This window comes from Hydra vulgaris, chromosome 05 (assembly GCF_038396675.1).
Source record: "Hydra vulgaris chromosome 05, alternate assembly HydraT2T_AEP".
Classification (NCBI taxonomy): domain Eukaryota; kingdom Metazoa; phylum Cnidaria; class Hydrozoa; order Anthoathecata; family Hydridae; genus Hydra; species Hydra vulgaris.
The window spans coordinates 11313082-11338922 of record NC_088924.1 but is presented as its reverse complement, the minus strand read 5'-3'; the positions used below and the strand labels follow the sequence as shown (position 1 = coordinate 11338922).

General features: G+C 26.8%; 3 protein-coding genes across 9 annotated transcripts in view; 1 reads left to right on the top strand and 2 right to left on the bottom strand.

Moving 5' to 3' along the window:
• The first annotated feature begins 204 nt into the window (after positions 1 to 204).
• Positions 205 to 9606, top strand: LOC136071855 (adenosine receptor A3-like). Of its 5 annotated transcripts, none has more exons than XM_065797359.1 (2): positions 205 to 302; positions 8448 to 9606. In XM_065797359.1, the coding sequence occupies exon 2, from the start codon at positions 8455 to 8457 to the stop codon at positions 9574 to 9576; it is 1122 nt and encodes a 373-aa protein (XP_065653431.1). In that variant the 5' UTR covers positions 205 to 302; positions 8448 to 8454; the 3' UTR covers positions 9577 to 9606. The 5 variants fall into 5 exon arrangements, with proteins under 5 accessions (XP_065653431.1, XP_065653429.1, XP_065653430.1 ...); XM_065797357.1 differs by lacking the exon at positions 205 to 302 and adding an exon at positions 2666 to 2852; XM_065797358.1 differs by lacking the exon at positions 205 to 302 and adding an exon at positions 4019 to 4202 and having other exon boundaries at positions 8448 to 9605.
• A 695-nt stretch (positions 9607 to 10301) lies between these two features.
• On the bottom strand, positions 10302 to 21106 carry LOC136071854 (neurochondrin-like). Its single transcript, XM_065797356.1, has 3 exons — positions 20147 to 21106; positions 16137 to 17339; positions 10302 to 11220 (listed from the first exon to the last, which is right to left on the bottom strand). The coding sequence occupies exons 2-3, from the start codon at positions 17326 to 17328 to the stop codon at positions 10613 to 10615; spliced, it is 1800 nt and encodes a 599-aa protein (XP_065653428.1). The 5' UTR covers positions 17329 to 17339; positions 20147 to 21106; the 3' UTR covers positions 10302 to 10612.
• Positions 21107 to 22484: 1378 nt separating this feature from the next.
• Positions 22485 to 25841, bottom strand: part of LOC136071853 (WD repeat-containing and planar cell polarity effector protein fritz homolog) — a 50428-nt gene continuing 47071 nt past the window's right edge. For 2 of the 3 annotated variants that reach the window (XM_065797353.1, XM_065797354.1), the window contains exons 25-26: positions 25148 to 25242; positions 22485 to 22679 (exon numbers count right to left, since the gene is read on the bottom strand). In XM_065797353.1, coding sequence (XP_065653425.1) covers positions 22635 to 22679; positions 25148 to 25242 — 140 coding nt within the window. In that variant the 3' untranslated portion in view covers positions 22485 to 22634. Of the gene's footprint in view, positions 22680 to 23248; positions 25072 to 25147; positions 25243 to 25841 lie in introns of those variants that run through there. The other variant, XM_065797355.1, reaches the window with a different exon arrangement.

Below are 25841 nucleotides of genomic sequence, written 5' to 3'. Positions count from 1 at the left end.
TAATATATATTTATATATAATATTCATATATTTTAAATATATATTAATTTAATATGTATTTATATATAATATACATATATATCAATATTTTCCTTCCTGCTATCGACAAACGTTACAACTTTTTATTATGCTCTCCTTATTTATTACAATTAAATCTATAGTGGATGTTTGCAAGAAAGCAGTTGTTTTTATATTTCATATGTTTTTAGTGGGCGTATTGAAAGAAAGTGGTAGTTTTTTGAGTTTTTTTATTTTCGAAAAGCACATTGTAAAGGCAATATACATTTTATAAAACAAATAAGGTAAAAGTTTTTTCTTTTTTTAATCCGTTTATTTAACCATAAAGTTGAAAAATTACAAATTTATTTATAACTTTACAAAATTAGAGTCCCTCGTATAGCTCCAAACTAGTGATTGGGGAGAAGCCTTAATAAAATAAGCAAATAAAATCAAAAATAATAATGCAAAAAAAAAACGATAACAAAACAACAAAAAGTAAAATAAAAAAAGTAAAAAAAATCAATAAAAAGAAGAACAATAATATTTAAAAAAGCAAGAAAAAATGGAAAGAGCGGATGAGATGACGAGATAACGAATGAGATAGCATAAAGTTTAATGAGGTATGATCAGAAAGGTGATAATAGAAAAAATAAAATAAAACAAAAAATAAAGAATTTATTAGCAACTATTTATTTCTTTTAATGTTGTTTTTAGTTGATTTGTTTTGCAATATTTTTCTTCAAGTTTTTTTAATTTATAATCTTTAATACTTGCATTGTTTTCACTTTATTAACTTTTTTTAAATCTATTTAAACAATTTTCTTTATTTTTATTTTTCTCGTTTATCTTTTTGTATTCTTATTATCGATAATTTTTTTGAGTGATGATTATTTTCGATGATTATTTTAGTACTTTTCGATTTTATATTTCGATGATTGCGTATATTTTTAATCGTTATCTTGTCGGTTTTAAGCACTAAACGACAATTAAATTTTTTTTTTCAAAAATTATAAAGCAGATTAAAATTATTTAAAATGAGGGTGTCAGCAATGAGAATACTGTTCAGTCACGCATTAATGTTGTTGCGTTGCATATTCTATATTGTATGCAAAACAAATATTATTGTGCTTTTATTAAAATTCTCTCACACCCTGCAATTTTCTAACAATTCTATCAACTTGACAATTCTCCTGCACCCTGTGAAAAAATATGAGGAAAAAAGGCTCAGATTTACTGGTCTAGATTTTCGCATAGACAAAATTCCGTAAAAATTCGTACACTATATACAATAAAAAATGATTAAAAAAAAACTTTTACCTTTTCAACTGGTTAATAACTACTTAAGAAAATACAATTTTTAAAGTATAAATTTAAAATAAAGAGTAACAAAAAATACGTAATACTAGAAAGAAAAGCATTTACCATAAAACATAAAATATACTGTGAAAAATCAGTAATAAATGCTTAGGTAAACATAAATTTATACATAAAAACAATAACCAAAATAAAGTTTTAAACTGAATATTACTGTTTATTTTACTTTCTAATTTTGTATCCATTCTAAATTTTTTAAAAAGAAGGAATTTTAAAAAAATTCGTTCTTTTAAAAAAAAATAATTAAAAACGGATTAAAAAGTGACATACTTTATTAATTATTAACGTAAAAGTTGAAAATATATTTTGGTAGACTATAATATCTTTTAACTTTTAAAATTTGGTAGACTATAATAACTATAACAACAGACAACAACTTTTAATTTAATAATACTTAGTGTAAAACGACATTGAATATGATTTTGAGACCATGTTTTTCTTTGTTAAAGAGTTTTCTATAAATTTTGTTGTTGTTTTTTATTATTATTTTTTTTTATTACATCATATTTTTGTAATTAAGAAAACAATAAAAAGCAGAAATATAAATATTTAAACAAAACTTTTAAATAAGGGTTCATATAGATTTATCTTATTCAAGGTAATGTAAATATCACTTTAGATTACGGTTCGTCTAGAAGTGTCCCTAACCAGTATTATTTTTTTTATATTATGATTTCGCAATACAAAGGAAGTTATATTATATATCTTATAGGTACATATGGAAGTTTTGAAAAAACTTTATCTCATTTAATAAGCGATAATAAAAGTTAAATTTAAGAATAATTTCACTGCATATCTTTTTATCTTATTATACCGAAAGTTAAACGGTAATATTATCTAAAAAACCAAAATTACCCAATACTTAAATAATAAATGTTATTGAAGGTTTACTTTAAGATATATACTGGAAGTATTTTTTTAAAAAATCCGTTTTGTTACTAAAGTACCAAATACCGTAATAACAATTGTATTTGAAATTAAAACTTACTCGCAAAATTATATAAGTAATGTAATTTAAGTAGACCATGGTGTAATCTAGTCTTTATTCTTATTAAAAACAAAAACTAGGTCAAACTCAATTTACTGTATCTAAATGGTTCACTATTAGCATAGGGCTAGCTGGCCTCTACGCGAATACTGAGTATAAATATGCATACCATGCTAGTGCTTGTTCCGTAGATAAAAATTTCAATGCTCAATATTCAGTAATAACAGGGATAATGTGTATTTAATAAATACATCATCCTTCATTTTAAGATTGAATCATAACGTGTGTTTATTAATTCAATATTTAAAAAATAGGGTTTGTCATTACGTATGCGGCGGCATTGCATTACGCTTAAGTAAAAAACTTTTAATAAAGCGATAAACGGAGCGTTCAACATTTCAGATATAGTAAACATTACATATATAACAAATTCTTTGTGCTTTGAGTCACGATGCAGAATGTTTTTGAAAAAACCTATAATGCAAATAATGTAAGACGAAGCTTTCTTTGTTTTAATTTTCGTACATAGAGTATATAGTTATTTTTGTAGAATGTAAGGAATTATAATAAGTAAATAAAGTTTAATGTTTTAGAAACATTTACTAGTTATGTTTTAATGGTTAATATTTTAGAAACATTTACTGGTTATAGACAATAATTTGTTTTATAAGATGGTTTGTCTGAAATAATCTAAAAATTAGGTGCTCCATTTATTTTAACTATTCATATTTTCAAATCAATTTCTGTGTAAAAAATTAATGAAATAATTACAAAAGTAATTATTTCATTAAATTTTACACAGGCAATATTTGCACTTAGAGTTGAGACCTTTGTTTTAATACTTTTTCGGAAAAAGAACAAGAGTTAAAAGTTATATTGGTTCTATACGAATTTCTATTTCGGGCAAGTAGTCCGATCTAATAAGTAGCCTAATGGCCTAAAGTAAAATAACTTGACAACTGTTTCAAAAAATTTTCAAAACTTTATGTTATCGTAAATAGAGTAATCAAATAAAAGTTTTGTGTTTGAATATGCTATAGATAAAATATCGATTCAATGACAAATAATTGATGCGATGACAATGAGCAGCTCTACTGAGTGAAATAGCAAAAAGAAAAAAAAGGAAACGGTTCTTAAAGTCACAAATATAACGAAGATATGTTTAGTCAAAATACTATTTACAGATAAAAACGCTAATGAATCAAAAATGGTGCACTGTTTTTACTTTTGACTTGTTACTTTAATGTGTTTTCCTTAAAGTAAAAGTGTAACTTTATTTTGTATGAGGTAAAAAAAACTACGAGAGGTTAAAGCAAATATGTAAAAAAACAACAACAAACAAACAAAGAAAATGTATAACAGACCTCCAAAAAAAGTGTGATTATTTTTCGACAATTTTAAGCAACTTACTTATATATTTAATCATGCGTACCTCTAGATATGCATGCTTCAAGGGTTCTTTTTATAGCATAAACCTTAATATTGTAATGAAAATCTTACTTTTTAAAAAAAATTTTAATTTGTTATTAGTGTTTCGCAAAAATAAAAATAGTAACCAAAAATTAAAAAAAACAAAAAGGTTCATAAAAATTATGTTACGTCAGTACTTGTTTATTTTACTGTACGAAAGCGGTGTCTTTAATGTTTATATTTTTTCTTTTAATTAAAAAAAAAGTTCTGCTTATATGCATACAACAGATGGTGTTTCCTAATCATCATCAAGCTTAACTTCACTCGAATTAAAATTTATGGTATTGCTTCATTTTTATAAAAAGTGAAGCAATTGCAACATATTTACGGTAATCAAACATATTTCATAAAACGTTGGCATTTATATAAGGTGAGAATGTTATTGATTTAAACATTATATTTTATGTTATGTCTTTATGTCTCTAGGTTGACATCGCTTCTTAAAACTTATCTGGATTTTAATATCAAGTAGTGAAAATTTTGAAATAATTGGTTTAATACATTTTTAAGTTTTTTTTTATCAGCCCAAAAGTCTATTTACTTAAGATTTTTATTTGAGTCTTATACATTTGACAAAACAAATGTGACAGTAAACAATCGTTATAACGTTTTCAACTTGTATTATGCAGAAACCAAAAATGCAAAACAAGCTGAACAATGTTTTGATTTTTAGCGGGAAAAAATACAAAACTACAATAGTTAACTTAATGAAATTTTTTAGAATCAAAAATAACAATAACAAATAAATTTAATGGAGTTTTTTTTTTTCTTTGACCGTTTTCAACTTTTAAAAATACTAGCAAAAGCAATTTTGAAAAGTATTAACACAACCGACGCAGCAAACTTTACTATTTAATTTTCAACGATTATTTAGATTAAATTTAGTTTTTGATAAACGTGGTTTTTTAATCTTTTTTTGATAAACTACATAATCCATTATCAACACAAATTTGAAGAAATTTCATAGTAAATATACAGACAGTGGTTTGTTTGTATATTTACTTTGAAATGACAGTCAACAAAGTTGACTGCCATTTGCAAACTTGATATTTATGTAGTGATTAGCTAAATTTATATTTAATTGGTGATTGCAAAGTTGATATTCAATTGATATTTTTCTTTATTGGTCATGGAAATGATAGTGTTTTATATATATAATCAGCGACTATTTACATGCATATATATATATATATATATATATATATATATATATATATATATATATATATATATATATATATATATATATATATATATATACGATTTTACGGTTGTGTGTGTGGGGGGCGGGGGGGGGGAGTGGTGGTGTTTCAAGTTATAGTCGGTTTTTTAACGAACTTACTCGGCTAGTCGGGTATTTGACACAGTTCAGTCGGGTAAATTTTAGTTTTGAGGACCTCATTATTTTTTTTAAAGAAGCCAGTCGGTACTTTTTAGAGGTTCAACCCCCCCCCCCCCTCATTTTATTCGTAGAATCGCCTCTGATTATATATATATATATAATATATATATATATATATATATATATATATATATATATATATATATATATATATATATATATGTATATATATCAAAAAGTTACTTGCCGATTTATGTTAAAAAAGTGCAATTGAAAAAGTTAGAAGAAGAACAAACAATGAATAAATTTTGAAAAAATGTTGTAAAAAAAAGCCAACTGTATTTATTATAATTAAACATTACTTGAACATATTTACAAACTATCTTTTTACATTTTTTTTTCTTAAGTTTTAAAACTTAAGTTTTACGTTATAAAATATATTTTGCTATTTAATTTTTTATTTATTTCATTTATATATTATTATGTTTTAATCTAGTTCTATAAACACTTTATTTTAATCTAGTCCTAAAAAAATATAAAAGCATCTTTTTATATTTTTTAGCAAGAGAGGTCTGGCTCTAACTCAAGTTCCATATGTAATTTCCTTTGCCTTACCTCAAGAACTCAGATCAACATTATAAGAGGCTAAATTATATTTAACATTTATTTAAACATGTTTAAATAGATTAATTAATTTTAAATCATCATAAATTTTTTAGACAGTAAAAAGCAAAAATAAAAAATTTTTTAATAAGATAAATTTAATAAAAAAAGGTCCTCCATTTCTAAGATATTTTAGGACTATTTTAGGATTCGGGTGGGGTGGGGGTTGATGCATAAACCCCATCCCCCCTGAATCCATCACTGCATGCTTCAATAAGCTAAACATCAAAAAGAGACTTAATTCAAATTTATACATATAATGTATATAACACATACACGTATAAAATATTAAAACAAAGATCATAAATTAGTAATAATTATGATAAAATATAAATTTTGCGTTATGGAAAAAATATTAAATTAAATTAAAAAGTTAAATTAGTAAGCAAACAAATAAAATTGCCTCAACTTTTTGAAGGACCTTATTTATCGGATAAAACTTTAAGTTAAAACAATTACGGTTTATAAGAAAAACTCATATCCCTTCATATTAATTTTCATATATTTTGAAAAGATGAAAATCGACTAAAATTATTATTAAAGTACGAAATATTGAAATAAATAGGATAAGGTTCTGTAACCTTTAATGAGTGGGTAAATAACTTAAAATCAGCATAAAATAGTTAAAAAAAAAAAAAGACTTAATCAACTACTATGTCCTCAAAATATTCAAAATATATAATATACGTCATTGTATTTACAAACAACTTTTGTCTTTTTTAAAAATGTAGTTTGTATCAAATTTTAGAAGAAGTTAATTTAAACTGTAACTATTTACCTAATGATGGAAGAAATCATAAGAAAATGATTCCGCAACATATACATAGCATTATTAATTCATACTGGCGGAACTTTAAAGAATTTTGAATCTCGACATTCTTATTTTGAAGCAGTATAATGTTTACTTAAAAATTGATCTAAAAACATGTTAGATTATCAGTTCAGTTTTGGGTGTATATTATCAGGTGAGTTTTGGGTGTATAATAGTTGTTCAACTTTTAGATGAAACAAATATACTTTGCTAAGTTAAATATAGTTATTAAGTGTGTTGCGTATATCGTCAGCTGAGAACCAAGTTGCCGTATGTTCACATTTTGTATTTTTTTAATTTATTATCAAAATATATTTAATAATCAATTGGATATGTAATAAAGTCCAATAAAGATAATTTCAAGAATAATACGTTTTTTAAAAATATTTAAAAAATTAGTCGGACAATCTCGCAGAAAGTCTTTACAAATTAAATTTTAAAACTTAATTTTCAAGGAAACACAAAAATGGACATACGGCCTCTTGGTTCTCTGTTTACGATATAGTAAAAACATAAAATGCTGGATAGTTTGTATTTTAAATATCAGCGATTATTTTACAAACATAAAAAAAAAGAAAAATATACTTATAAATAATGTCAAACTTAATATCTAGACAAAATACCTTGAAACCTAGACAATTGATACCTAGACAAACCTAGACAATTTAAACAATTATTAATAATAAAGTTTAATCTAATTAACATCATTTATTATATATATATATATATATATATATATATATATATATATATATATATATATATATATATATATATATATATATATATATATATATATATATATATGTATATATATATATATATATATTTATATATATATATATATATATGGGATGTAATATCCTGAAAATAATGCAATTTTTAAGGAATTATCACAACAATTTATAATAAATAAATAATCATTGGCAGATAAGTGGTCGGAGCAGTCGTTTCAACTCACACTGAATAAAAATATTCAATACAATTAGACATTTGTAAATAATGAAACCAAACCTAAAATAACTTAAATATCACTTTATATTTAAAGTAATCTAAAAAAAATCTATTTTTACATTATTTTGGCGTCGGTGTCTTGAAATAAAGAAAAATTTGAATAAATATTTAACGCTTCAAAAGATAATTATATAAATTTTTTAAACTTGTGTCTTTTTTTAAAAGTTACGCATTTATTGTGAATCGTTTCAAAGCAAAATTTGTTTTTTTACATTAATTTGTTTTATATATAATTTAATATACTAATTGAAGGGCTAAGCGGACAAAGATGTGACAAAATTAAAAAATCAGACTTTTTTTCAATGCACATATAGTTAAACTGATAAACAGATTCTTGAATATATTCGTTATATAGTTTCAGGTAAGTTTTTTTCTGATTTTTGTTTTAGGTGCCCCAAAAAGACCTGATGGTACCGATAGCACAAAATATACCCAAAGCTTGCTTTAAACTTTTAACCTACGCTTATTGCTCGTTTAGAGCTATTTGCTAGTTAACATCTTTGTCTACTTGACTTATGAAATGAAAAAAATATTTTCTTGTTGAATAACCTTGTAGCTTAATACCCCCGCGTTGAAAGAATTTATAATAATGAAAGTTAATCAGAAACGTTTTACTATGTTAACACAATAGAAACGAAAATAGTTCTTTACTTTAATCTTGTATAAAATTATTAATTATCATTGTAGTTTTATTTTTACAACACCTTTACGGTCATTTAAAAAAATCATAATATATTTATAATATTGAATATAAATGTTTATAAAAATCATAACCTTTTTTTTAGAAACACAATGGTGTCCTCAGATACTCTTCATATCACACAAGAAGGTATCTTTTTATCTACATTGCCTAAGGACTTTATTTATTCTACGCAGAAAACAATTCAGTTGTCGACACAGTCATCCCCTCTTGAAACAAGAGATCTTATTATATTGCCAATATGCGCTATAGTGATTGTATTATTAAATCTTCTTGTTGTTGGAGCATTTGTTTATGAAAAAAAACTACGGAGACGCCCTGCAAACGTTTTAATATTTAGTCAAGCAATGATAGACTTTGTAATCGGCACTCTATTTATACCGTTTCATATAATAGAGAAACACTACAAAACTGAAATCATTCTCAACTATTTAATTTACTACATACTATTTATTTCTTTATTTAATCTTCTCGCTTTATCTGCAGATCGCTACCTGGCATTATCAATGCCTTTTTTTCATTATCGGGTTGTCGATAAAAGAAGAACCGTAAGACTCTTGATTATTGTATGGATAGTGCCTTTGTTTCTGACTTTGATACCGTTATGTTGGGAATTTAAATTTTCTGAGACTAAAAGTAAATATACTAAAACCTATTTAACCATTTCGTGGGCTTTTATGCTGATTTTAGTGTTATTAATGACAATTTTATATTTGTTTATCGTAATAAGAGCAAGAAAAACTATAAGAAAAAAACGACTTTCGATCGAAAAAAAATCATTTAAGAAGAAAGTTGAACTGGAACGTAAAGAACTTCGAGTCATTCATTTGTTTGGTTTGCTGCTATTTTTCTTTGTAGCAGCCTACATACCTATACTATATATGAACTACTACGTTATAATAGATAAGGTTGATTCCATACCATCAATTGTGGAGATTTTAAGTATTTATTCACTCATTTTAAATAGTCTAGTAAACCCTGTATTATGTATTTATTTAAAACAAGATTATAGTCAAGTAATTTTGACAATAATTCAATTTAAGGTGGGGTTTATAATCAGAAGCACTTCAAAAAGTTCGTCAACAAAAACAAACCTTACCGAACTCGCTTTTGAGTGTGAATATTCTTACGATGGATCACGGCACAATAATTCAAAAAAAAAACGTAAAAGTTCTAGAGAACCATATCATCATAACCGCACGTCACTAGTTTAATGTGCGTTTTTATATAACAATTCTTTTTTTGTTAATTTAAAAAAATAAGTTATAATAAAAAAATTCATTTAAATGAAAAACTTTGTTTGTTATAAAAGATATTTTCTGAACAAGGGGTAATACCACCTGTTTCAGAAAATATCTATATCACAAAAATATCTGTGGCGCAGAAGCAGCCACGATGCAGTAGAGCGCTGGCCAAGAAAGCAAGATTGTTAATAAAGGAGGCGGAAAATTGTCTCCATGTAAAAACTTCACCAAAGCGGAAAACATTCACGTTAAGTATTTAATACAATATTTGAAAAAATAGAAAAGCAAAATTATAAAATACAGAGAAATAGCACACAAGACTCGGTATCCATGAATTTTTCTATTAAAAAATGATTAAAAAGAGCAAAGTATACGTTTCAATTTTCAACAAAATTGAAAGGTATACTTTGCGCCCAGTTCATTCCTGCATTCATAAGAATCATTTTTTTTTACTGCGTTAAAAACGATTTAAAACGAAAACAAATTCCCTAAGTCAATTTAAAACGACTATAAATGATTGGAATAGATTGTTTTGTTACAGCTACTTTTGATTATATGAAAACCAACATGGGGGCGGGGTTTGCATTATTTGGATTAATTGGGTGCGTTATTGAGCTTTTCGATTATCTATAGAAATAAAAATATTTTTTAATAACTGTATCGCAATTTTAGATTTTAAAAAATATCTATTATTATTCTAACAACTCTACAGCTTTTTCTCAAAACGTCTTAAGTTGAAAAAAAATTCAAACTTAAACATTTTGAAAAAAGGCTGCAGGACTTTATTGTCACTATAACAATTATATTGTTGCGATAACAACTATATTGTTGCGATAAAAGCTTTATTGTTGCGATAACAAATATATTGCCACTATAACGACGATAATATATATCACTAATTTTTTATACGAGACTTTTTGATTTGATTTCATACAATGCAACTATGGTCTACCTGCTTTGAATACCAAACTTTTCATTCACATCCTAAGAAGCATCGCAGTACTTTTTATGAGCAGAAATCTTCAAGAGAAGCCAAAACATCTTCAGCATTTGCAACGCCATTTAACTTTTCTGACAATAGATCTCGGTGAGAACACATAAGCACCTTCAGCATCGAGCATTTTGGAGAGAACTCTATTAAACGCTGAAGTAATATAATCCAGTTATCTACGATTTTTTTATTTTTTAAGCACAAAATATCGAACGCTAGCTTATAAATCTTCTCTAAAAACTCATTTTTGTCGTCAAGTAAACCCAACACAAAAATTGCAATCGAAACTGCTTCAACTTTTGAACAATACGATAGTTCACTGAACAGGAGAAACTGCTCTTTGTTTAAGAGTAATAACAACAATTGATAGAAACAATTAAAATCTTTATATTTTGCTAATAGTTTTGGAAAAACTAAAGTGTATACGTTCAATAGATGGAGAGAAAATTCAATAGATTGCAGATTAAAAATATCCCCAGAAAGCATGTGCTGCAAATAATCAACAACAAAGATAAAGTATTTTCTTTGGAAAAGTTTTAGTTTCGTGTTTTGAATATTTTGCAATATATATAACACAAACAAATCGACTAACTTTGCTCCTTCCATATTTTCCACTGTTAAACCTACAAAATACACCAATAAAGTAAACAAAAAAACAACATTAAAAAAAAAAAGCTAACTACCGTAAGTGCAAGCAAGAAAAATCTACATATATTAAACAGACTTTTATTTGCATTTAGCATATAATTCTCCTGTCTTACATAAAACAGCTACACAAAGCTATTAAAAATTAAATCTATAATCTTAATCAAGACAGGTGACTTGTGCACCTTGATTTGATTAATAAAGACTACTTTACTATCTACTAATTTACCACTACTTTGCTTCAAACTTAAAATTAAAAAAAAAAAAAACTAAAAATAGTTTAGCTACTAGGAAGAGGACCATCTATATATTACGTATGCACCGAGGGGGAGGGAGGGAGGAGGGTGTCCCAAGTTAAGTAACTAGCGTACAGATGCGTATGGAGGATGGGAGGGGGGTGAGGAGTTTGGGAGGGGGATGAAGAGTTTGGGAGGCGGGGTGATGATGATGACGACACGATGCCATCTGCTAATAAGCAGGACAGAGAGATGCCAGTTATTCGAAACTTGTTCTAGTGGCTGCAAACTGCATTCGAGACAGAGTCAGAGGGAAACTGAAATGATTGACATTGAAATGTTACAGATTTTTAGTTGCTTAGTGTCATAGAAAACAATTTAAATTCTGTTCTGAAATACTTGTGATGAACATATATTTATGAGATTATTATAAATTCTTTAAGTTTAGGGTTTTATTTCTCATAATTATTTTTGGTATTAATTTTGTCACACATTATAATAGTAACTTAGTTGCCCCCCACATTATAATAGTAACTTGATTTGGTGGTGGTGGTGATGGTCATTCTATTAACATTAACGCAGGATGGTTAATAGAGCAATCAATTGGCTAAAATTACAAAGAAACCTGAGCTGATTGGTTTGTTCACTCAATACAAATGAGCTTCCTATGTGACACTTTATAACAACTCTTGATGGAGAGATTCCGAGATACAACAAATAAAGAGGTAATGTAAGAAAACTATAAAAAAACAAAACTGCTCTGAAAATTAATCCTTTAAAGAAGTTGATTTCAGAGGTCCTCTTATTACTCTAAAAGATGTAAAATTAAAAATTCATCCTAATCAGTTTAATTTTAAAGAAGTTAAAATAAAACTGATTAGAATGTTCTCTTCTCCTAGAAATGGAAATATACCCAAAAGACTTTGAAAAGGTTTGGATCTCAAAACATGAGGTGAAAGGTGAGAACTTAAAAAACCTTCAGTTTTTTTGTGGGAATATAAATTAAAACACTTTTTTGAATTTATATTCCCACAAAAAAACAGTTCTTGATGTTTCAGACGACAGCTTTGTTGTCTGTAACTTCAAGAATCGAACTAGTAAAAATTGTTATGCCAGAAGTTTAACATTCAGCATGGCATGCTTTTTCTCACAGAAACCATACAAGTATGTTGATATACAGGTAGGCCCTAGTGGCAAAATACATTGAACTGATAATAAAGATGTGAGAGCTAAAATAACTCCAAAAGTCAACCCCATCAACCTTGATGCAACAATGCTTAAACAGCTTATTAATTAGACCTGAAAGAGCCTAATTGATAAGCTGTTGCTTTTTATACATTTTATAGTTTAATATAAAATTATCTTTTATTTATTTATTATTAGATATTTTATAAAATAATTATTTTTTTGACGTAAAAAATATAATTATATAATAAAAATAAGTTTTTGAAAGGGTTTTAAATTATTATTTGTTAAAAACGTTTTTAATAAAAAATTATTATTTTTTAAGTTTTACATAATTTCATGTCTTTTGAGACTCAGGTTGACCTAGTTTTGATAAATATTATTAATTATTGATCAAATTTTTAAGAATCTGAGCAACCCCTGATAATACTTTCAACAAGCTAATTATTAAAATCTAATATTATTTTTTTATACAGAACCCAGTAGGCTTGCGTCGACCGGGGGACGACCGTTGGATGTCTGCGGACGTTCTCCAGACGACGCGTGCCCACGCTGAACACATTGAGGATGTGGGGAGGAGGGGCATAATTTCTTATAAAGCATTATTTTATAAAATAGTGTGTATGTGCGTGTGTGTATATATATATATATATATATATATGAATATATATATATATATGTATATATATATGTATATATATATATGTATATATATATATATATATATATATATATATATATATATATATATATATATATATATATATATATATATATATATATATATATATATATATGTATGTATATATATATATATATATATATATATATATATATATATATATATATATATATTTTTTTTTTTCAATTTAGAGAAACAACTATGTAACTGTTTAGAGACAAAGTTCTTCAAGTTTTATTCATCACAAAGTTCATTATTTGTACAAGAAAATTAATAAGTTAATCAAAAGTATTAAAAAAAAATTGACTTCCTTCTGGACGAAACAAGTGCAACTCTACAAAATGTTGACCGATCTGTATTTCGCTATTAATAATTCGTGGCAAATCCATTGTTGTCGATCACAGCCTTGAATCTTCGAGGCATAGATTCAATCAGGTGATCAATGAAACTTTGTAGAATTGCTGCCCTGGCCGTTTGGTTTTGTTCAAACAGTTAATCCTTATTACAAACACCTTCACGATTAATTCTGCGGTTGACGATCTTCCACAGGTTCTCGATAGGATTGAGATCCGGAGACTGAGGCGGCCAATCCGTCACCGATAGGTGGTTGTCTTGAAACCACTGCTTGACTACTTTTGCAGTGTGTTTCGGATCGTTGTCTTGCTGAAAAACCCATTTTATTGGCATATTCCATTCAGCATGAGGTAACATAACATCTTTCAGGATATTTTTATACATGAAACGGACCATTATTCCATCGTTTCGATGCATTGGACCTAGACCGTTAGCAGAAAAACACCCCCAGACCATTACATTGCCTCCACCATGCTTCACGGTCTTATGGCAGTAACGTAAATCGAGGCGTTTTCCGGCCGGTCGACGTACACGGCAAATGCAATTGCTCCCACTGATGTTGAACTTTGATTCATCACTGAACAGGACAGTTCGCCATTTCTGCACATTCCAGTCAATATGAGATGTAGCAAACAGGAGTCTTTTCTTCTGGTTTTTTAGTGAAATCAGTGGTTTCTTTGCAGGGCGTCGAGAAAACAATCCGGCTTCAACAGCACGTCGTCTGATAGTTCGGCCCGATACAGGCAGCTCTAATTGCTTTTGTATCTCGACTGATGATATCCAGGGATCCTTCTTGACGGATCTGACGATCATAGCACCCTCTCTAGAAGTGGTGGAACGCGGTCTTCCACCTTTGTTATCTGCTGCCAACTTCCCCGTAGAACGATATTTGGAACATAGTCTTGATACGGTCCATTTTTTCACGCGATATTTATCACAAATACTTTTTTGTGACATTCCACTTACGTAATTGTCAATAATTTTCTTTCTTAGTTCCAATCCAAGACTGTCGGGAGCCATTTTTGACTTGAAGTCATAAAAATAATAAAAATAAATAATCACGCTTCTCAAGGCTTACCGTGTTACATTTACCTTGTGATGATACAATAACGCTCAGTGGAACACAACGTCTTGGTTGGATGTGGACTGTATTGATGTAATGAAACACTTGTTGTATTTCACTTCTTGCATTGATGTTCTTTGGTAAAACACTTTGATAAAACTCACTTCGATAAACTGTCTTGATAATACTGACTGATTGACTTCCATATACTGACTGAATTACATGTCGATTTACATGTCTCTTATATAGTAAAATGAACCTGTGTGAACCTGTTCTAGAAGATTCTAGATGCTTCTGGAAGCTTCTGGATGCGCCTGGATGCTTCTGAATGTTTCTGGATATTTCTGGATGCTCCTAAATGCTTCCAGATGCTTCTTCTGGAAACTTCTCGAAGCTTCTGCATGCTTCTGGAAACTTTTGGAAACTTCTGGATACTTCCTTTAACTATTAAAAAACTTCCGTGACGTTGACACGGACCAGACTTAAGAAAATGAAACAAACCAAAAAAGTTGCACTTGCTTTGTCCGCTGCAATATGGCACTTGTCAACAAAATTCTGCCTGTGTGCTGTCACCTGTCAGCTGATTGCTCATGTCATGGCATGCTATGACTCCAGACTCCTGAACTGTTTGCTGTTGTAGTATAGTTCGTTTCGTTTTTAAGATATGTAAAATTAGGAACACTTTTTAGCATTGTTCGATATTGGTTGCAAATGTTTTGTCTAATACTGTGTATATATATATATATATATATATATATATATATATATATATATATATATATATATATATATATATATACACAAAATTTTTAATCCTTTAAAAAAATTATGGCAACCATTTTACCCTAATGAAAAAAATTAAAATGTAAAATGGTAAAAATGTTTAAATGGTGTACCCACCAACCTTTTTTCAACATCAAAATAATATTTAAAAATTGTTGGAAATATTTTTATATTACATTATATTGTTTATTATTTATTTATTTATATATATTATTTATTTTTTTAACAAAAATTAAAAAAAAAAAGAAACTTACAAAACTTTTTCACAAAATAAAGACCACAGTGCAATGTGCAAAGCACATCATTGCACATGTCACAAGAAAACTATTTCCACCTAGCGATTATTACTCTAGATAATATATTACTAGTGTCTAGGCTATATATAATTAAAAAGAGAAATTTTTAAAAACCCTGCAGGAGTATTAGCTTTATTAACTTTTTGTTACCATAAAAAAATAAATTATTTTAATTACTATTTAAATTGAATAACTATTTTTTTTTATTATATTTATATTTATATCTATATTATATTTTACTATTTTATATTATTTATTTAATGTTATTAATTATCAAAGTAATTCAATAACTCACCTTTAAAACAGATTTTTACTACTTCAAAAATGATTGGTTGAGTCTCTACCAAATCACTGCGTAAATTATTAGTGTCTTCTGTTGCCCAAATACAAATAAGTGAAGATGCTGCCTGCATTGTAGAACACTGGGCACTATCTATATCTTCAAGTTTGATTTGTTTGAGATAAAAGAAAACTGCAGATATTACATTATTCAACGAACATAATAAATTTTTTATGAATCCAACATTAGAAGCAAATTGACTGTTTTCAAAGCAATCACTAAATATAGCTAAGAGCAAATTGTGGGTAAGTTGGCAAGCTATTGTAATGTTTTTATTTACAACATTAAAAGACTGATTGTTAGTAAAATTTAATTCTAAGGCTGTCACTGTCAGTACTAAAGCAACGAACTTTTCATCACAATTATTACGAGAATCAAACAAAAACTCTGCCCCAAATGCATTTGTAAAATTTAATAACAAGCTGAGAGTATTTTTTTTAAACTCTTCTTTGACACGAGATTGAAGTATTTCTCTGCAACCCTTTATAAAGTCTTCAAAAACTATAAATGGTCTTTTTTTGTAGTCAAGCTCAAAATGATCTAGATATTGAACAAATTCATCAAGAACATGCATATAATAGAACTTTTTCAAGTCTTGACTAAAAGCGAACAATGCAGTAAGCTCACACATAAACATATCAGCATCATCAGGAAAATTACTAGTGGCTTTAAGAACTTTACCAAACAATGACATAACTAAACTACTCTCCTTATCCTCTTTAACAAACTTTCCTAAATAAGTGAAACATTCAGCATCGACAAGCAACTTGGAACATTCTGGAATATTTGATATAGAAAGTAGCAGTTCTAAAGTTTCAGAGAGCACTTCATTTTTCAACTGATGTACAATGTTAAAAATGGCAAATAAAATGGAAGCATTTGAATTAACTAAATGACAATTGTTTTGAAAAAGTATTGAGCAAATGCGTACTGCAATGCAAATATACCTTTGAGAGTCTTCACTTTCGTTGCTTTTTAGAAGTCGCAAGATAAATTCTGCAGAAATTGCATCGAATAAGTTATTTACATATGAAAGGTCTAATTGGAGATTTGGAGCAACCTTAGCTATTACATGAAGTATAGCTAACTTTTCACTGTCACAAGATGCTTTTTTTAAAGACAGCAAACATTTATTTAATGTTTCCATTTACACTGAATCTAAAAATAAGTTAAAAATGACAAGAAAATCAAACAAATCAAATAAACATTTCATATATAATTTTATTTTTACTTTATCAGAGCTTAATAAATTATTCCAGAATTATTTTTATCAAAAGTTTAAAAGCAGTGACAGATCCAGGAATTTTTGGTCAGATGAGGATGTTGAAATATTTGGTACCATATTTTCATCTCCTAAAAAAAAAAACAAAAAAAAAGGTCCTCAATTTCTAAAATATTTTTAGGGCTTACAGATTCTGGTTGGGAAAGGAGGGGGAAGGGGAAATGCATCCCCTTCGCTTCCTCCCTCCCTTCTTCCTCCCCCCCTGGATTTGTCACTGTTTAAAATGTGCTGGTGTTGAGTAAGAAGGTTTAAGGAAATATTTGTGATAATTTTATTAAAATGGATGCACAATAAGAATAGAGTTTCTCAAAAATTTAATAAAAAATAAAAAAAAGATATATTGATAAAATTTTCAAAAACTACATTCTCTAGAAACCGCCTACAATTTTGTGAAATTAGCATTTATAACAACGTAGAATATAAAAATGTAGAGAATAAGAAGTTCTCATACAAATATATAAATGAAATTTTAATATAAAGGAAACAACTCGAAAAATACCATTGCAGCATTTGTGCTTTTTAAATGTTTAAGATTAAAGGTAACAAACATCATTTATTCATTGATAATTAACCAAAATCATGTTTTTTGGTACAAATCGTATAGATTGTCAATTAAAACATTTTGAATTTAAAAATTCATTTTGAATTAATAAAAATAAGTCAGTACTAAAATTTTATATATTAAATTAATTATGAATTATATTAAATTACCATATATGAGGAGCTCATCTGCAAAATGCTGCAAAAGTCACAAAAATAAAAATTTTGAGTTAAGCCTATTTTTGCATTCTGAAATCTATCATCTATTTAAATATTAGACCAATTAAAAAATTTTTGGTCCTAAAAATGAACAAAGAAAATATTATTTTGTGTTGATGTGCAACTTAGAGTAGATTAGTTTTTTTTTGATTTTTCAAAATCAGTTTACTTGGACCTAGTGCGTTTTGCAAATGGGCATATAATACATACAAATATAAATTTTTACAAAATGGTATATTATAATATATACTACATATTGTTACATACACACACATATAAATAATATTAGGGAGCTTTTAAACAAAAAATGGAATTAACCATGTACTAAATATTGGACAATTGAGCTTAATATAATTAATCACAAAAGATAATCGCAGTGTATGAAAAACACTGAGTTGTGATTTTGTATCTAAAGGGAGGTTTAAGGCACCAGTGACAGATCCAGCATTTTTTGGTGAGATAGCTAACCTTCCATTTGTATGTTTATACTTATGTCAAATAATGATGGTTTGCAAAAAGTTGCAATGATTGGAGGCTGGGAACAAAAAAACTCCTTTCATTTCTGCCCCCCCCCCCCCAAAAAAAAATAATTAAAAAAACAAACAAACAAACACGAGAGGCAACAAGTTGATAAAAAAATTTTTTGTACTATTTTTAACTAGACTTATATTTATTGATAAATTTAAAGTTTCATAGTATTATCACTCAGCATTCAAAAATTATGACCTTTTGTAACCCCCTCAAATGGAAGGGGGGGGGGGGAGAACTTTATATGGTCGTTCTTGGAGAGTAGGGGGGGGGGGGGGGAGTGTGGGTGGGTTGGGGAGAAATGAAATGAAAAAGTTTTTTTGTTCCCAGACTCCAATCATTGCAATTTTTTGCAAAGTATCATTATTTGACATAAGTATAAACATACAAATGTTTGGAGTTTGCTCCATGTCTGGTAGTTAGCTATCCCAAACACCAAAAAATGCTGGATCTGTACCTGTAACACCTAATATATATATATATATATATATATATATATATATATATATATATATATATATATATATATATATATATATATATATATATATATATATAATGGTTTTGAGCATTAAATTTAATTGAGTAAATAAGAGTCATTTTTTACCACAAACAAGTTTAAGATTTTCAAAATAGGAATATAGATATATATATATATATATATATATATATATATATATATATATATATATATATATATATATATATATATATATATATATATATATATATAGATATATATATATAGATATAGATATATAGATATAGATATATATAGATATAGATATATTTATATATATATATTTATATATACAAAAACATCAACATAAAGTATAACAAAAAGTTTTAAGTTAGGTAATATTTTATTATGTATTACTAAAACTTTTTTTTATTTTTTGAAGACCAAGTATTTGTATTTCCTACTGCATAATATTTGTAAACAATTGCATTTATACATACATACATAGTATTTGTAAACTGCATTTAAACATAGATGCATATTATTTGTAAACAGCTGTATTCAATTTTGTGTAAACAAATACATCAAATTTCAGCAAACTGCTGAATAATCATAAATATAAATATTATTTTAACTACAAAAATGTTTAAATAATTAAAAAATGCTTAATAAGTTCATTAAACAATTTGGAATAAAAAAATCATAATTATATCATTACATATCATAACAAAAAAAAAAAAAAAAATGCGTAAACTTAAACTTATATAAAATATAAAAAAAATTTAAAACAATTTCAAAAAAGAAATTACTATATATATTTTAATTTATAGTTTTTGTACATATCTTTTATATCTTATGAAAATAAAATTGTATGGAGATGTAAGATACTTAAAAAATAAGACTATTAAAAAAAACTATATTTATGGAGATACACACCATATTTTATGGAAATATACAGCATACTTGATAATTAAAAACATCCCTACTAAGATGTAGCACTTCTCATATCAGAATTCTTTCTCCCATGTGCGTCGCTGAATCAATGCATTCCAAAGTTTTTGACGTTTGGCAACAAACTCATTATTTTCAGGTTGGAGAAATGGAGAGAGTCTTAGATGTACCCGACTATTACCCTTCTTAGTTAAGTTTAAACAAAGCAGAGCACTAGCTTTGATCATCCACTCTGTTTCTAATGTTAACTGTTCTAAATCACAAGCAACATGACTTTTTTGAACACTTATTAATGGGACTTTTTTGTCATTTTTCAAAGCAACAAAAATTTCCCTATGATTAAAGGGTGATTTTGATACACTTAAACCAATATAATCAATGTCTTCAATATCATATGTACAACTTTTACCATCAACATTTACAACAAGTCCACTTTCATGCAAAAGACAACAAAACATATTGTTAGAAAAAATGCTAAAGGGAAAAAGTGTGAATCCAAAACTCCATTGAGACTGTTCAATTGCATCAACTTCTCCAACATAAACTGGCAGCATTGATAAAATCTTCATATTTTTCATAAAAGCATCAACATCATTATATAACATCAAACAATTCATTAATGAATTAGGCTTACTCATAGTAACCTCTGGATTAATAAAAATATCTGAGGAAAAATGCAGCATTACGACATTATCATGATCTTCCTCTTCACAGTATTGACTTATGCCAGCAAAAAAACATCCTGTTTTATACTCAGAGAGTATCGAAGTGAGATATTTTGATGCATCTTGAATTTCAGTTTTTTCGCACAACGAAATTGAGTTTGTTGCAAATTGTTTATTTAACCTATTAAAAGTGATATTCCTTGAAATCTGTTGCACAATTCGTGATAAAGAATTGCGATATAACCACATATTAATGTTGCTATACTTTTATTTGTGACTAAAATATAAAATAATAAAACAACATTTATTAAAAAAAAATATTTTCAAATTTTATCATCATCATCCTGGTCAGCATCATCATAATCATCATCATAATCATCATCATCATCATCATCATCATCATCATCATCATCATCATCATCATCATCATCATCATCATCATCATCATCATCATCATCATCATCATCATCATCATCATCATCATCATCATCATCATCATCATCATCATCATCATCATCATCATCATCATTGTCGTCATTATCATATTAATTTAGCACAAAATTTTCAAGATAATATAAGTTTATATAAGATAATATAAATTTATATAAGATAATTTAAGTTTAACAACAGTAAAAAGTTTGTAAGGAGAAAAAAAACAACATAAAAATTTAAACTCACTCCATTCGCATTTATAATAATTAATAACCAGTTAAGTTAAATGAAAACAATCAGTTATATGAAATGACAAATTTTTCCAAGGTCATTGAAACATTTTCCATAACTATAAATTTTGTAAGTTATTAGTATTTTACTCAATTTACTAATGAAGTGTAGTGGAGATTTGGATCAATTTAAGACACATTGTTATTGGGGCTGGTCAATTCTCTACTCCATATTGCATAACATATTGCAGTAGTTAAAGGTAGTTCTAAAAAAGTCAGACAAAAAGGCTGACATTTTCTATTCTATATTAAACTATTTGAATTTAAAAATTCAGTCAAAGATTCTATCAACTCACACCAATGAACGTTAACTCAAATTAATGAATGCCATTCAAACTTAGCAAAGAAATTTTTTTCAAGTTACTTTGCAATATCTTTAAACTTGTAACAAAACCTAATGCATGTAAAATTTTTTCTTTACACATTGGTCATGTTAAATATGTAGCACATTACTGAATAAACCAAAATTACTTGTAACATCAAATATTTGGTCAAACATTTGCAAAATTGTTCAATCAAATTTTCTGCAAATATAAATTTTACTACTTAGATAAGTGATATTATTTTAGAAATAAAAAGTCAAAACTATACAAGGATGTCAAAAACAGATTATTTCAAATCACTGTGATCAATATCTGACTAGTACACAACAACAAAAGAATAATCAAGTCAGTTGTTACTAATCAGAAGTTGTTACTAATCAGAAGCTAAAACTTGACAAGAAGTTGTTGACTTGACTAACCAGTTGTTGTTGACTTGACTAACCAGAAGCAAATTATTATTTGACTAATCCAAAGTCAAAATTTAAAAATTCAGTAGAAAAATTTATAACCGATCCAAATGATAGTCAAAAAATCATAGCCTGTAACTAATAATTAAATTCAACAAAGTATCAACAGAATTTACAGAAGTTTTATCGAATAAAAATCATAGATAAATTGTAAAAAATTATTTATTATTGATTACAGAAATATACACAATACATAATATTTTCATAAATAATAGCATTGAATTATTTACAAATAATTTCATATTTACCAGCAGAATATTAAGTAAATTAGGTTAACTTTACATATGAAAATTTTGTTAGACATCACTATGAGTTTTCTCGAAATTATCCGAAAATAAAACCTAAACAAAAACTTATATAAAAAAAATTTCTTATATATATAAAGAGTTTATTATAAAAAATCCTATAAGTTTATATATTAGCAATATCAGCAAAAACAAACATAACAAAGATATAAAAACACAAGAAAACATCGTTTTGAACTAAAAGTCTTTATAAGTTAGTCTTGTTTCTATAACTAAACAATTGAGTTTAATTTGAGTTTAGAAATTTTTGTATACATAAAAATATTTTTAACTAACATAAAAAAAAAAAAATTTAATAGATAAATAGAAAACCTTCATCTTTAATAATACTTAATAACTATTCAAACTGTTACTTTTACTCATCAATAAAAAGTAGGCAATAACACAAAAACATTTTATTCATGTTTCAATACATCCTATTTTTTTACACTTTAAAAGTTTTAAACAAAACTTGGTTACAGTAACCTGGTAAAAGTATCCTGGTAACAGGCCTAAAAAGACTTTTTATAAAAAAGATTATTTTAGTGTTGAATTTCTGATGCTGTGGAACAAACTTCTGAAGCTATACCTTTATACAATGTGGTACAAACACATAAACAAAAAACTTTATTTGATAAGCACTTATTTATTTAAAAAATATTTTAAATTACATCATTTGCAAAACAGCTATTTTGTTAAAACTACAATTACTGATTTACATAGTTGACTGCTATTTAAATTACTTCTGATTTGTAATGTTGATTTCTAATTAAATTACTTCCGATTTACAATGTTGATTGCTAATAAAATTACTTCTGAGTTGAAGTTGATGATTTAAAGTTGATGGTTTAAAGTTAATGAATTATAATTGATCTTTTTTACAACTTAATTTGAGTGTTGTTATTGTGTTATTATATTAAGCTACCGCACACTTTAACATTGCCATAAAATCAAATATAACTGAGATTAAAGATGTTATCAAACAATAGTAAAGGAGAAGAAACAGAAATATTTTTAAAAAAGAATGTACAATGAACAAGAAAGCATTGAATGTTATAAGAGTAGTATTTAATTTATAATTTTTTTGTTTCTTTCAAATAACATAATGTATACAATGTTAAATTCTGTTTTCTTAATACGAATGTATTCTTGTTAGAAGTCGAAGCTGTTCAAACGCCTTTATGTTTGACAAACCTTTCATCTTAAGTTATCTATTTCAGAATTAAAAATATATTTAAAATACAAAGTGCCAAAAAGAGATTCACACCATTTTAAAGAACATTGAATCAACATAAAGTACAATGTTGGATCAACATAAAATAAAAAATTAAGCAAATATTAAGTACAACATTACACAAAACACGCAAAAACAAAACGCTGCCCTAACTTAAAAATGTTGGTTTATTGTCGTTGGCAACAACGTTGGCATTTACAACTAAGCGCACTACGGCTGCTCTATAATATATAATAATGAAATTGTTGGCAACAAATGCTGCGATAATGCAACATTCTAACATTTTACCAATGTATACTTTCTAGCAGGACAATGTAGAATGTAAACAATGCAGGCCTCGGAGGGAAGCAAGAACTTTAGCTTATGCTCTTGCCCACACTCCCTTAAAACAGTTTATGGGAGCAACTTACAGCTCTCGCAAAAGTATTTTTTTTTTCTCTCAAAACTTTAATTATTATTGTAACTAAAATGAAAAACGCTAAGTCAAAAAAATTTAATTCATTGGATAATAAACAGGCACGGTTTTTGCAAAGTTAAAAAAATTTTACCTCAAAAGAATTTTTTCACGGTGCAATAAATGACTCTTGTTATGTGTATATTATTGTAACATTAACGTTACAAACATATGCTAGTAACTAGCATAAAACTAAATTTTGTACTTAATAAGCAATTTTTATATAAATAAACAGATAGCTTGTGCAAAAACAAAAAGCTCTTGTAAAAAGCAGTTTAGAAGAGCAGCTCGCATGGCTTGCCATGTTGGTTTTAAGAGAGCTTTTCTCCGCTCTTGCGCTCATTTACTCCCGCCGAGGCCTGCAATGCAACTTGCAACAATATAACATTTTAAAATCAAACATTCTAATATTTCACTGATTTAAGTGTGCCAGCTGAGTATGTAAACTACAAAATATTTTTAAATGCATAAAATTTAAATAATTTGAAAATACTTAAAACTAAAATTTTGATGAATTTGTGACAAAAAAATTTTGACAACACATTCTTCCAGCTCTTTATTACAACAGAATTATCATTGCATAAATTATTATGAACTGTCATTACAGATCTTTTAACCAGTAACTAATTTAACTTAGAATTTAAAGTTTAAACTTTTAACAAATTATTCTGGTATAACATAACACTGTTAAAACACAATCCACATAAATAATGTTGATTTTTTTTTCTTTAATTAAAATATAACTTTTGTTTCAGTAAAACCTAAAAAAAAATATTTAACTGTAAAATTGTTTTCTTTTAAAAAATTTTTTTGAAATAAGATTAAAAAATATCTTACATTTTCAGATCTTAAATATTTCTCACTGCTAATACCAGAAGAAGTGCTCGAAGAAGTACTAGATGTGCTTAGTTTTTTAAAACTAGAATACTTTCCTATGATAAAAAAATATATAAAAGAAACAAATGAAAAAAACGGCAGGAAAAAAACAGTAGGAAACAAACTCGTTGATTTGTGTTATAACAATGCAAAAATATGCAGTAAAAAATGTTAATGTTGATATTAAGAAACTCTGATAAATTTTTTAACAAACTTATTTGTTTTTTTTTAAATTTATAAAATACCTAAATATAAGATAAATTCAGTTAACTTTTTGTTTTTGTTTTGCTAATATATCATTTCAACTGTTGAAATAAGATAAAGTATAGTAGCGAAGTACTTATCTTCCTGTCTTTTTTTTGTGAATATTTATGAATAGTAATGAGGTAAATGCTTGGACCATTAGATAGTGTACTGAGTACTATCTGTGGTTTAAGTCAAGTTCTTTAACCAATTTAAAAAATGACTAAAGTATCAAAAACTATAAAACACAAAAAACCGTCACCAAGTTCTCTAAATCTATCATTCACTAATACTTGTGGTCTTCGAAGTAATTTTTTTTCTATCTTTAATTTGTAAAGACTCCAATAGTCATATACTTATCCTGTGCATTTACATTTGTAAAATCTCACCCATTTTTCGGGAAACTAGGTTT